The 14508-nt window shown below is 42.0% G+C and overlaps 1 protein-coding gene across 3 annotated transcripts in view; it reads left to right on the plus strand.

Moving 5' to 3' along the window:
• The window catches only part of POLA1 (DNA polymerase alpha 1, catalytic subunit), a 450237-nt gene that overhangs the window by 381899 nt on the left and 53830 nt on the right, over positions 1-14508 (plus strand). For all 3 annotated transcript variants that reach the window (XM_040423702.1, XM_040423703.1, XM_040423704.1), the window contains exon 35: positions 13430-13526. In XM_040423702.1, coding sequence (XP_040279636.1) covers positions 13430-13526 — 97 coding nt within the window. The remainder of the gene's footprint in view (positions 1-13429; positions 13527-14508) is intronic.

Here is a 14508-nt window from a genome sequence, read left to right on the forward strand (position 1 = left end):
TGTCACTCCAGACACAAACGGATGGCATTTGTCAGACTGATCCGGATCCGTATGAAAAAAATTATACCGGATCAGTCAATGCGGCACTAATACATTTCAATGGAAATTAATGCCGGATCCGGCTTTCCGGCAAGTGTTCAGGATTTTTGGCCGGATAGAAAAATACAGCATGCTGCGGTGTTTTCACTGGCCTCAAAACGGAAGAGGGATTAAATTGATGCATACTGAACGGAATGCTCTCCATTCAGAATGCATTAGGATAAAACTGATCAGTTTTTTCCCGGTATTAAGCCCCTGTGACGGAACTCAATACCAGAAAAGAAAAACGCTAGTGTTAAAGTACCCTAATGCTGGGCACTGTGAAATGTTGCAGTAAAGCTGAGCGCTTACTGTCGACAGTAAACAGCTTATCGTCAAGGACCCTTCTAGCAAGTAGGGATTGTCAAAGTGGATAGCCCCTTTAAAAGGGTGCAGTATAGGGGTATGTCTGAGTAACCGACTCTCTCAGAAGCGGCTTTTATTGAGCTTTCATCACCAGATATACAGTCAGGTCCATAAATATCGGGACATTAACACAATTCTAACATTTTTCGCTCTATACACGACCACAATAGATTTGAAATGAAACGAACAAGTTGTGCTTTAACTGCAGACTGTCAGCTTTAATTTGAGGGTATTTACATCCAAATCAAGTGAACGGTGTAGGAATTACAACAGTTTGCATATGTGCCTCCCACTTGTTAAGGGATCAAAAGTAATGGGACAATTGGCTTCTCAGCTGTTCCATGGCCAGGTGTGTGTTATTCCCTCATTATCCAAATTACAATGAGCAGATAAAAGGTCCAGAGTTCATTTTAAGTGTGCTATTTGCATTTGGAATCTGTTGCTGTCAACTCTCAAGATGAGATCCAAAGATCTGTCACTATCAGTGAAGCAAGCCATCATTAGGCTGAAAAAAACCAAAACAAACCCATCAGAGAGATAGCAAAAACATTAGGCGTGGCCAAAACAACTGTTTGGAACATTCTTAAAAAGAAAGAACGTACCGGTGACCTCAGCAACACCGGAAGACCACGGAAAACAACTGTGGTGGATGACCAAAGAATTCTTTCCCTGGTGAAGAAAACACCGTTCACAACAGTTGGCCAGATCAAGAACACACTCTAGGAGGTAGGTGTATGTGTGTCAGAGTCAACAATCAAGAGAAGACTTTACCAGAGTGAATACAGAGGCTTCACCACAAGTTGTAAACTATTAGTGAGCCTCAAAAACAGGAAGGCCAGATTAAAGTTTGCCAAATGACATCTAAAAAAGCCTTCACAGTTCTGGAGCAACATCCTATGGACAGATGAGACCAAGATCAACTTGTAGCAGAGTGATGGGAAGAGAAGAGTATGGAGAAGGAAAGGAACTGCTCATGATCCTAAGCATACCGCCTCATCAGTGAAGCATGGTGGTGGTAGTGTCCTGGCGTGGGCATGTATGGCTGCCAATGGTACTGGTTCTCTTGTATTTATTGATGATGTGACTGCTGACAAAAGCAGCAGGATGAATTCTGAAGTGTTTCAGGCAATATTATCTGCTTATATTCAGCCAAATGCTTCAGAAATCATTGGACGGAGCTTCATAGTGTATATGGACAATGACCCAAAGCATACTGCAAAAGCAACCAACGACACCTCTTTTTTTAAGAGAAAGAAGTGGAATGTTATGCAATGGCCAAGTCAATCACCTGACCTGAATCCGATTTGAGCATGCATTTCACCTGCTGAAGACAAAACTGAAGGGAAATTGCCCTAAGAACAAGCAGGAACTGAAGACAGTTGCAGTAGAGGCCTGGCAGGGCATCACCAGGGATGAAACCCAGCGTCTAGTGATGTCTACGAGTTCCAGACTTCAGGCTGTAATTGACTGCAAAGGATTTGCAACCAAGTATTAAAAAGTGAAAATTTGATTTATGATTAATATTATGTCCCATTACTTTTGGTCCCTTAACAAGCACATATGCAAACTGTTGTAATTCCTACACCGTTCACCTGATTTGGATGTAAATACCCTCAAATTAAAGCTGACAGTCTGCAGTTAAAGCACAACTTGTTTGTTTCTTTTCAAATCCATTGTGGTGGTGTATAGAGCCAAAAATGTTAGAATTGTGTTGATGTCCCAATATTTATCCCCCCATTAAATGGCATTTATGCAAAATAGTCGCACTGCACCTACCAGAGCAAGAGCATTCTTCACAGTGGCTGTCTTCTCTGCCTTACAGAGGGTCCCAAGAAGGGGGCCCACTTCTGTTGCATTTATATTCCCTAAAATGGTTTATGCGCATACTCTCTCCAACAGAGTCAACCCCTTCAGTGCACTTAAAACAGTTTAGAATATCTTCTATGCTGAAATACGTAGACTCAAAGTAACAGGCCTAAAGCTGTGTTACTGAGACCTTTCCTGTTCTGTACACTGTCCCGTGCAGTATTCCTGTGGAGGTTTACATTAGATCCACTGTGGTCCATACCACTGAATGACAGAACTCAAAAAAGTGGACATTGTTGTCAGCCTTCTAATCTTTCGAGCGATTGTATGTCATTGTCAGTCTCGATATTTGTGACCTCTCCCCAGAGTAGGTTAACAATATCAGATTGGTGGGAGTCAAACATCCAGAACTTGAATGGGAGCTGAGATTCAGTATTTAAGCACGACCACTACACAGTGAGCAAAGCCTTCTGGCTCAATCCACTGTTTTATTCCCAGCGTTAGCCGCTTCCAAAATCGGCTGATAAGTAGGAGCTTCGGACCCCGCCACCACCATTCTAATATTGATCACCTAGCCTGAGGATAGGTCATTAATATCAAGAGATTGGAAAACACCTTTAAAGGGTTTTAGTGCTGAGCGAGGTGAAATTCCTTATGCCCGAAGTATCGCAAGACTTCATTGAATAACTTTCAACTTCGATTATTCAACTTGAAAACCGTTTTAAACCTGGGATCTGAAGTCGGCTAAGATACCAATCGGTAACGTAGCTGACTTCAGACTGCAGTTTTAAAATAGTTGTCAAATTGAATAATTGAATGCCGAAGTTCTTCACCAAAGTCTCGTTAGACATTGGACATAACAAATTTCACCTTAGTGAAGCCCATACAGTTTGAACGAAGTAACTTCGGACCTATGATCCAAAGCGCGCTTGCCTCAACACTAGGATTGTTCACCCCTTGGGGCCTGGGCAGACCTTCCAACATGACCCGACCAGCAGAGATCATACTTAACGAATCCCTATCGCTTGGTTCTGGCTCCTTTGCTCTCCCTGGGCTGCTGCAGTTCTCGGGTTTCCCTGCGTCGGCATCCAATTTGACGTGGGTCATGTTGCTGCTGCAGCGTTGTATGGGAGACACGTCACTGCTGCAGCCCGATGTTTGCCACAATGGCCACGTGATCCATGTCAAACCTGATGTTCACACTCTGAGAGCAGCCCAGGGGGAGTGAACAAGCCAGAACCCAGCAGTAAGGATCAGGAACAACCCATTTATGGTCATTTCTGTTATTTGTAGACAAACTGGATTTTGTTTCTTATATAGTGTAGTAGGTGGCTCACCAATAGAACACAATAAAATGGGTGCACACTTCAATTAGACTCGCCTGTCCTATGGAATAAATAGAAAAATGGATAGGAGAAGGGCACTCGCTATATGGGAATATATGGAATTTATTACACGGATGTCCACTTAAATACAGGAATGTCACACAATAATACAGTTAAATTATCAAAAATAAAATCACATAAAATGCCAAGATAGGCAACCATATATCCACTCTGATATATAGCCCGTATGTTAACACTTGTGGATGTCCGTGCTAGATTGCACAAGCCTGTTAAGTCGAAAAAAGCTCCAAGTTGTAGATAGATCGACGATAAACAGGATAATTGTAATATAGGTGAGGTTCAATGCACAATATCACTGGTATGGAGCTAGTAAATCCACATTTGTTACAATGTCTCTCCTATATTGCAGAGCCTGTTGATAGCTCATAAATCCCCATTTATTGCAGTGTCCCAAACACTCCGGATATGAGGGCAAAGAACGCAGCTGATAGGTAGCAGGGTATGTCTAATTAGGAGCAAATAGACTATCCTGCACTGCACAGTGTTACTTGTACTTATGTGTACGTTACCGCTTCTGAAGTCTCCGACTTTCTCCTATGTCAGCCGACACAGCCTTGTGATGTTGCCGTTAGCTATCGCGGCGTCCCGCGAAATGTCCGAGTCAAACGTAGCGTCCCACGTGACTCTGCAGCTACTTCCTGGAAGCCGTCCTCAGTCTTCTGGGTCCTACTTTCCCTCCGTCTCTGCTCTCATTTAGTTACAGAGATGCAGGTGTCTTTAGGGTTGTAGTATCGGCATTCCATACAAGCGTTTATATTTCCTTAATGAAAGTCCAGAACGGCACTTTCTGGCACTTTCTGGACTTTTCACGCTCCTCGACGCGCGTTTCACATATGATCGCTTCCTCAGGAGGAGACTGGTCGCATTGTATTGGTTGATGGGGGTATGCTCTGTTCATTATTAGTCTGTGGTACGGCCTATTTATTCCTCCTTCCTTTTGTTTTGAGGGAGCCACAGAGGTGGTGTGCGGCTGTTGTTCCCTGCCTGTATCATGTTATATTATGTAATGTCATGATTATTTTTTAATATTGTATTTAATAAAATTATATTTTTAATGAGTCGGGTGTTTTTGCACTCCATTTTTTGTGGTGTTTTTGTAGTATGCTGAGGAGTGTACCATTGTACTTCCCATGGTGAAGTGCTTTGGACCATTTTGTGATTAACACATATTGCTCTGTAACTCAAAAACTCATCGATCAATTTCTACTAAACTTGGTACACATATCATTTACTATCTGGGAAAGAATACTGTGGAGGTAACATGCCGGTACACAATGCGTTTGTCTGTCCCGACGTCTGTCTGTCTGTTCTTTATGCGCGATCAAACTACTGGACCGATATTCACCAAATATGGCACACAGGTAAATCGGGTGTCCGGGAAGGTTTTAGACAGTGTCTCAGCTCTCTAGGACGTACTGTTCCTGAGATTATGCCAAAAAATTACCTGCATTAGCCAATACAAGCCTGCAAGCCTTTCTCTTCATATCCCATCTGCCATACACACGGTCACATGTCCCTTATTAGCCAATAGAAGCTCGCAGGCCCTTAGTCTCCACATACACTCAGTTTTACTCCAGGTTTCCATAACAACCCAGCCATTTTTCTTCACTGCTGTAGGTCAGCTTTAGGCTAGGGCTACACGACGACATGTGTCACACGACAATAAGTCTCACGACACATAGGGCACAACTACACTGCTACATGTGTTGCGCGACAGTTTTTATAATGATAGTCTATGGTGTTGCACTGCGACATGTGACATGCTGCGACTGCAACAGTCGCTGAAAAATCAAAATTTTTGCGACTGTCGTGTCGCAGCATGTCACATGTCGCTGTGCAACACCATAGCCTATCATTATAAAAATTGTTCAGACAAAATGTCGCACGACACATGTCGTCGTGTAGCCCTAGCAATAAAGGTGTAGGGTGCTGTGGAGGTCACTGTTAAAGCGGCGGACACTGTCGAGGTCTCTGTTAGAGGCGTTCACTGTGGATGTTATGGTTAAAAGGGGCAGGCCGCTATTGAGGTCACTGTTAAGGAGGCAGAGGCCACTATTAAAGGGGCAACTGCTGTGGAGGTCACGGTTAAGGCAACAGGGTACTGTAAGGTCACTGTTAAGGGAGCGGGTTACTGTGGATGTCACTGTTAAGGGGATGGGCCCCTGAGGAGGTCACTGTCAAGGGAGTGGGGTGCTGTGAAACTCACTGTTAAAGAAGCGGGGGATGCTGTGGAGGTCCCATTTTAAAGTGGCAGGGCACTGTGGGGGGGGGGTTGTTGTTAAGGAGTGGGGAACTGTGGCGTTCACTTAAAGGGTCGGAGTGCTGTGGAGGTCACTGCTATGGGGGATACTGTCTATCTTTTAACGACACACACAAACATGAAATAGGTCCTTCTGCTAATATATATAGATATATATATATATATATATATATTTATATTAGTAATATTAAATCTCCGCTGCTAATTACTAGTGTACTCTGCTATAATTTAGAGAGAACATCTGCAGCATTAAACTTTGACCCTGTATGCCAATTGCCATGTGCCAAATTGAGTGATGGCAAATGATGTACACTCTCATCATCCACCAGCCAAATGCAACCAGTGGCACTTCCCCGAAAATAAATTACCCGAAATTTGCTGCGCATTCATATTCAATTTCATCACAGCAGATGCTCATTAGTATGTTGTTATTAATTGGTATTCACTTTAGGTTTTGTTTAAAATGAAGATAATAATTAGGTTTTAATTACTGCATCACTCTGAGGAGAAGGGAGTTGTGAAGTGACTGAGAATGCAGAAGTATTTTCACATGACATTGCCTAATTGTCTAAAGCATTCAATCATAATTGTGATTATGTGCCGGCATACCTAAGCTATTTCCTCCATGTAGGGCCAGATAGCTGCCCCCCCCCCCCCCTTCCTTGGTCATTATTATGTCACTCTAGATCATCTGTCAGACACAAAGAATGCAATTTTAATGTGAAATAATCTAAACAATAGGTCAGTAAAATGTTTCTCGTTCACCATTGACTATAATAGGATTTGCTGCCCTAAATTGACACAGCACTTTGGACAATGGTCACTATCCCCAGGACCAGCGCTCTTCAGAAAATGGTTACTATCCCCAGGATCAGACGTCCTCTCCAGTCCACGGCATATTGGTGATAGCCTAATAAAGGAAAGCGCTTATTTCGAATAAATTAGTACATGTACGTGACAGTCTTTCATCATTTACTCAAACCTGTGAGATTCTGTTCTCTTTTTAGGCAATAGCAGTTCTGTGCTCGAGAAGAGAAATGGCAGGGAACGAGTCAATTAATGCTTGTTCAAAGTCTTCAGCTTAATCATATTTGACATTGAAAATCTAATAGATTCTTTTGTTTTCACCTATCTCGCTAATTGCAAAATGTGCCAGTGAGCAAATGTACAGGAGGTGTTGATATTAGAGAGAGCGAGAGAGGGGGAAAAAAAACTATATTACATTTTTCTCTACCCATTTAGGCAGTGACTTTTAATTAGCCCATCTACTAATATGAGGTCGCTAAACTCCATATCTGCTGCTTTATTCCTCCATGTGACTTGCCATTCGTTTTGCTTCAGTTGGCTGGCAAAGGTTGTTGTATATCCATTACTCAGAACCACAGCACTTTGCATTTCTGAATTGACAAGCAGTAATATTGACCTAGCGCTTATTATGGGTCAACAGCTGCGTTAACCAACGGAAGGACTGAGGGGCAATTAAAATGAATTGGCAAAAATATATCTTCCTAATTTACTCCAATTTGTTATTTATGCTAACATTGTATGGCTTCTATGGTGACACTAAACAGAATGGACCCAATAATGGCAATTAACATAAAAATATAATGGCTAATCAAATTGACAGCAACTGTTTCTCATCATCTCGACACACAATACATTATCAAAACAAACTATTATGAAGGAGGTAATTTCAGCGTTCTATTCAACCTGCTGCATGTGTGCAGTCAGGGAGACGCGTACTCGCAATTACGACTGAATCTTAAAAACTAAACAAATAACTTAATCACTGTCCTTTTTTTTCCATCGCTCACTCTCCTCATGCTGCAATCAGGATTTTCTAAAAATATATTTGCAGTAATACATAATGTGGCATTGGTAACTGTGCGGAGACAATGAGCTGCTTATTGCAGTGGGCCCAGTACCCCTCGTTTTTAAGTGAGGTGCAGAGGGGCATATTTCCTCGTCTATATGCAATGCTTTTGGAATGGTATAGTTAATTATGTCTGACAGATCCATTAGTTATGCAGGTTATATTAAAGGGGATGTCTCACTTCAGTAAATGGTATTTATAATGTAGAGAAACTTAATACAAGGCGCTTACTAGTGCATTGTTATTATCCATATTGCTTCCTATGCTGGCTTGATTCATTTTTCCATCACAATATACACTGCTCGTTTCCATGGTTACAACCACCACTGCAGCACAAATATGAGGTGGTCGAGAGGGTAGCTACTGCGCATGCATGGCTATGCTTGCTCCCACGGTCACAGCCACCGTTGTTGGATTTTAGAATGACCGTAACCCCTGGAACCAAGTAGTGTATAATGTGAATGAAAAATATATGCAGTTCTTTTTGGAATGGTATAGTTAATTATATCTGACAGATCCCTTAGTTATGCAGGTTATATTAAAGGGGTTGTCTCACTTCAGTGAATGGTATTTATCATGTAGAGAAAGTTAATACAAGGCAGTTACTAATGTATTGTGATTTTCCAGATTGCCTCCTTTGCTGGCTGGATTCATTTTTCCATCCCATTATACGCTCCTCGTTTCCATAGTTTGGACCACCGCTGCTGCACAGATATGAGGTGGTCGAGAGGGTAGCTGCTGCGCATGCGATTCCCTATGTGCACTCCCACCTTCACGGCTGCCACTGTTGGATTGTAGGGTGACCTTAACCCCTATAACCAAGCAGTGTATAATGTGAATGAAAAATCAATCCAGCCAGTGAAGGAAGCAATATGGACAATCACAATACATCAGTAAGTGCCTTGTGTTAACTTTCTCTATATGATAAATGCCATTTGCTGAAGTAAGACACCCCTTTAAACCGATCAGCAGGCATTTCTAAAGACAGTACTTCATATGTCATATGTAATGAATGTTTGGTGGTTTTCAACTGGCTTTCAGAATTTTCCTTCATCTTTTTTATTTTTATTTTATTTTTTATTAAAAAAAATTAACAAAAGGTGGCTGAGACCTGTTGGAGTCAGTATTCAAGCGGAACTAGCAATTCTAAGGGAGTCTTCACAGTTGGCAGATTTTGTTGACAATCGGTTCCATTCATTTGAATGGTGGTGTCTTGGAGGAAAGCACATGGATTTCTGCAAACCCCATTAAGGTGAAAGGAATGGATTTTCAGTCGCAGAAATTTTTTTGTAACAAAATCTGTCACTTTCAAAGGCAGCCTAAATTCTAAGCCATTTTTTAAAGGGGTTATGCAGGTATAATTTTTTTTCCCCTTCCACTGTACTTCCCCTGCCAGGCCCTGCAACTTACTAATGCACATGCAGTACTTTTTCTGTCTCACTCTGGAGATGGGGAAAGTGGTCACGTGACTGCACTCTCTGCGGACACACCCGAATAGTCATTATGTCAGACCCATGTGATCTCTCAAGCCACAAGCAGGGTAGGCGGAGTCCACTGCTTGTCATATCGAAGCTATATCGGAGGAGACAGCAAAGGGATGATGGAGGGTGTAGTGGTCAGAGTTTCAGCCCAGGCAAAGGTGTGGTAGGCGTTTACATTTCTGGCAGATCTTGCAGCACTATGGGAAGTGTTGTGGCTGCAACTCCTCAACATCCAAAACCTGGAAGTTTGGGTTGTAAACAATGGAGCGCAGCGGGAGCACAGAGTTTGAAGGGAAGACGGGCACACTATTATGCTCTGTAGGAGACTAGACAAGGTTTACACAAATTTCCTTTTTTTCAGGATCCCTCACAACCCATACATACGTACCATTGCAGACTTTAGGCTGCCCTAGGCAGAAGTCTATATTCTGCTGGTGCATACTATGGCATCAAACTAGACAGTAAAATTATTTACACTCTTTGGGAGACATTGGTACAAGGCTACCAATGATCACTTGTGTTCAGCTATGTAACGGGATCAGAAAAACGAGTGGTGGATCAGATGAGACAGCAGTGGTGCCCAGCAAACTTGAATTACTGTAATGGGATCCATTGGATTTTCCTCATTAAGGCTACGTCTACACGACGACATTTGTCGCGCGACAGATAGGGCACAACTACAATGCAACATTTGTAGTGCAACATTTTGTTGCACTAATATAATTTTTATAATGGCAGTCTATGGTGTCGCACTGCAACATGCTGCGATGCAACAGTCGCAGAAAAATCCATCTCAAATGGATTTTCTGCGACTGTTGCGTCGCAGTCGTTGCATGTTGCAGTGCGACACCATAGACTGCCATTATAAAAATTGTCGCGCGACATTAGTGCAACAAAATGTCGTCGTATAGACGTAGCCTAAGTGTTCTTGCATGGCAAGACCACTTACTGGTATCTCACATATATATTCTTATTATTTTAGCCAAATTTACCACCCTAACTCCTCCTTCACAGTTTTTACCCTACATAGACCGTAATATGCGAAAACGTGCGGATTGTTCCCGATTGGTGTGCTATTACTTTGTGGAATGTTTTGGCGGATGGTTCACAAAATATCAGCTTTTTTGTGGCAATATTGGTCCCATAGGAATGAATGGCGGAATGTTCAAAACTAGAGTCGGAGCTGAAAAATCAGGACATGATTTCTAAAATGCCACCACTCCCTCAAGCCCACCTACACAAATCGTATATCAAAACGTTCAGCTATCCCTGTTGCCACAAAAAAATTTCACGGCTAAGCCATAGTCCTGATAGTTTTCACAATATTACCATTTGTTTGCAACTCACGCTGACCATTGACATTCATTGAAACTCCACTCTAGCCACCTCAAATTTGAAGGGCAATTTTTTAAACTTTCTAAATATTTCAGAGACATGTTGTGGATCAAAATGTAGGTCTGGGTCTTGTGAGTCTCACAATATAAAGCTCTTCGCTTTAGGATTTATAATTTTTAAACTATAACCGTTTGAAGATGGCAACCGCCAGTGAAGTGAGCAAGTTGGAGCAGTTTGTTTTTAACCGCTCTTATCTGCCCTTGCTGTAGAGTGAGTTGCCATAAGAACCCAGGTGTTTCAGCAGCCAGCAGAGTGACAAAAGCTAGAGTGAGAGCTGAAAAATCAGGACATGATTTCTAAACTGCCACCACTTCCTAATTTTCAAGCCCACATACACAAATCGGCTGCTAATGTTTTTATAAATGTATGTTTTAATGTAACTGTGAAGCACTTTGGGCAACAACATTGCAATTAAATGTGCTATATAAATAAATAAAAAGTTGAAATGCATTTATTTCTCTATCAAGCTTGCCATGTGCACTTTTTAAATTTGATCAATCAATTGGCTAGTGTAATGTTTACCATCTTTACTCACTCCAAACACTCCACACAGTTACTCTGCCCACTCCATAAAGTTACTCTGCCCACTCCATAAAGTTACTCTGCCCAGTCCAACCTTTCCACAGTTACTCCAGCCACTCCAACCACACAACAATTACTCAAGCCACTCCACCCAGTTACTCCGCCCACTCCAGTTGTAGATTACTGGTGGAGGCAAGAACACTTCACACAATTTCCCCAGAAATCGTAGCTTTTTTTAGTTGTACTCGTAATTTTACCATGCAAAATAGTAATTTTTTTTTATTTATTTTTTTATAACAGTAGTAAAGGGCATATTATGGCATATGGTTGAGGCCATATGGTCAAATATATGTTGCTCTGAACCGTCCAGTGACTTACAAATATAGTCCTGTAGTGATGTCACGTGGTTGCTTTACTCAGTAGCTTTAGGCTACTTTCAAACCTGCGTTAGGTGCGGATCCGTCTGGTATCTGCACAGATGGATCCGCACCTATAATGCAAACGCTTGCATCCGTTCAGAACGGATCCATTTGCATTACCATGAAAAAAAAATGCAAACGGATCCGTTTTGACTTACATTGAAAGTCAATGGGAGGCTGATCCGTTTTCAATGGCACCATATTGTGTCAGTGAAAACGGATCTGTCTCCATTGACTTACATTGTAAGTCAGGACGGATCTGTTTGGCTCTGCATCGTCAGGCGGACATCAAAACGCTGCAGGCAGCGTTTTGGTGTCCGCCTACAGAGCGGAATGGAGGCAAACTGATGCATTCTGAACGGATCCTTTTCCATTCAGAATGCATTGTGGCTAAACTGATCCATTTTGGGCCGCTTGTGAGAGCCTTGTAACGGATCTCACAGGCGGACCCAGAAACGCCAGTGTGAAAGTAGCCTTAGCACGTGTGTAATCTTATGACATCATTATGGAAAACATGTCACCCATAGCTGCACTGTCAATACCGAATATTTTATAAGACCATCAAGTGCTTAGTGACTCCCTTTAAGTTAGGGTACTTTCATACTAGCGTTAAAAAGTTTTCCGGTATTGAGTTCCGGGGCTCAATTCCGGAAAAAAACACATCAGTTTTATACCAATGCATTCTGAATGGAAAGCAATCCGTTAAGTATGCATCAGGATGTCTTCAGTTCAGTCCCTTTTACGGTATTTGGCCGGCTTGCTGCTGTATTTTCTCCAGCCAAAATTCCGGAACACTTGCCTGATTGCCGAACCCGACATTAATTTCCATTGAAATGTATTAATGCCGGATCCGGTACCAATTGTTCCAGAAAAACGGATCCGGTTTCCTGGGCTGCGCATGCGGAGACCTTTAAAGCTGTGACACCGGAGAGACGGATCCGGTATTGCAATGGATTTGTCAGATGGATCTGCATCCGGAAACAAATGATATCCGTTTGCATATGGATTTCCGGATCCGGCAGGCAGTTCCTGCAACGGAACTGCCTGCCGGATTCTTCTAACGCTAGTGTGAAAGTAGCCTTAAACAATATCTTTATAGCTTTTAAAACAATAACTTATTTTCTTTTCATGCAGCAAGAGATTAGAAAAATTACTTGGTTACATGCCAATGAGTGACAGTCGCTCAACATATCCTGTGTTGTCATATTGTTCCATATGACTGAAGAGAAACCTGTATCTCAGTTATTATGTACATACCGTAGATTTTTTGTAATGTTTCCAGCGAGCGTATATGTGAAATGTTTTTTTTTGTTTTTTTTTGTAGCTCAGGAATAGCTGTTGCCGTGTGAGTTTAGCTTAAAAAATGACACCTGAGGTTCTTATCAGCATGGTGACTCAATTTTGCAGGAGATTATGGATTTACCTTGTATTGAAAAACGTAATAACGTGCCTTTTGGGTGGGGGGGTTTGCAATGTGAAGTTGTAAATGTTTTTCACTTCCAGCTTAACATCAGGAAATGTGCCCCACATTTTAATGTTAAACAGCTCTAATGTACATAGTATTAATCATTTGCGTAAGTTGTATCTAGAAACATTGGAAGATTGTTCTCTCTTAAAATACGACATTGTCATCGGAGTAATACTTTTTGTTTTTAGTTTGACTTGTGCTGACAGCCCTGAAATAACCATAGACTCCTTGGATTGGCTTGAGATTTCTTGTGATGGAGAATTGCTAACAAATGTGACTTGTGCTGTATGAAACACTGTTCTTTTCTAGAGACATCGGACAGATGCTGATGTTGTGCTCTTTGGTTATTTTTCAGTATCCAGAGAAAGCCCTATACACCCAGCTGTGTTTCTACCGATTTATCTTTGACTGGGATTATGCGCTGGAAAAGGTTGTTTCAGAGCAGGAAAAAGGTAAGAAAACATGAGGTCCATCACTGATAAATTATTCAAAAACAAAGAACAAGTTCACACAAAAAACTATTCTAAAAGAGTACACAACTCTTATACATCCCCTACTGATATACAAGACAATCTGTATGAAAAAAAGGATGGCTGGCATGAAGTCACTTTGGAAACACAACAAGTAACATTGTATTAGCCTTAAAGGGGTTGTCTCTCCTCAAATATTACTGGTATATCACTAGCACCAATGTCAGATAGAAACCCGCACCGATCTCTGGAAATGAGCTCCTAACGTGAGCAAGCACGCACTGCGAATGTGCAGTCGTCCTCCATTCATTTCTGTGGGAGTGCTGAAAATAGTCAAGAGCTGGCTTGACAGATCCATAAATGTGAATTAAGCAGTGGCCACGCTTGCGCAGTGCACTCTCCATTCATTTTTATTTGAGTTCCAAAAATAGCTGAAGTGCGCTGCTTGGCTGTTTTCAGCACTCCCATGGGAATGAGGGTGGTCGTGCATGCGCAGTGCGCACTCCTTCACTTTGGGCACACTACTCTCGAGATAGGTATGGGTCCAGAGTTGGGATCCATACCTATCAGACATTGGTGGGATATCCTAACGATAAGCCACCGATGTTTGAGGTGAGACAACCCCCTTTAAATACCCACAATAGCAGTCTCTGCACTGAATGATTTTGTCTGAGATGACCCTTCTAATCACACAGGCTTGTTCTCTGACCAGCAGGCGTGTAGGCTGTGTGCTTAAAATATAATGAATTGAATTCACTTAGTGAAAGTTTTGCAACTTTAACTGGCATATTCCAATCAATCAGTTGCTTTATATATTTGAGAGCTCTGTAGGGGATTCCATATGAGCAGGGTTTGTCTTCATGAGACAACACTTTTAAGGCTTAATTCACACGTCCGCAACACACCAGCCCGTCACCCCCATTGAAATGCCTATTCTTGTCCGCAAGCTGCGGACAAGAATAGG

This window comes from Bufo bufo, chromosome 3 (assembly GCF_905171765.1).
Source record: "Bufo bufo chromosome 3, aBufBuf1.1, whole genome shotgun sequence".
Taxonomy (NCBI): domain Eukaryota; kingdom Metazoa; phylum Chordata; class Amphibia; order Anura; family Bufonidae; genus Bufo; species Bufo bufo.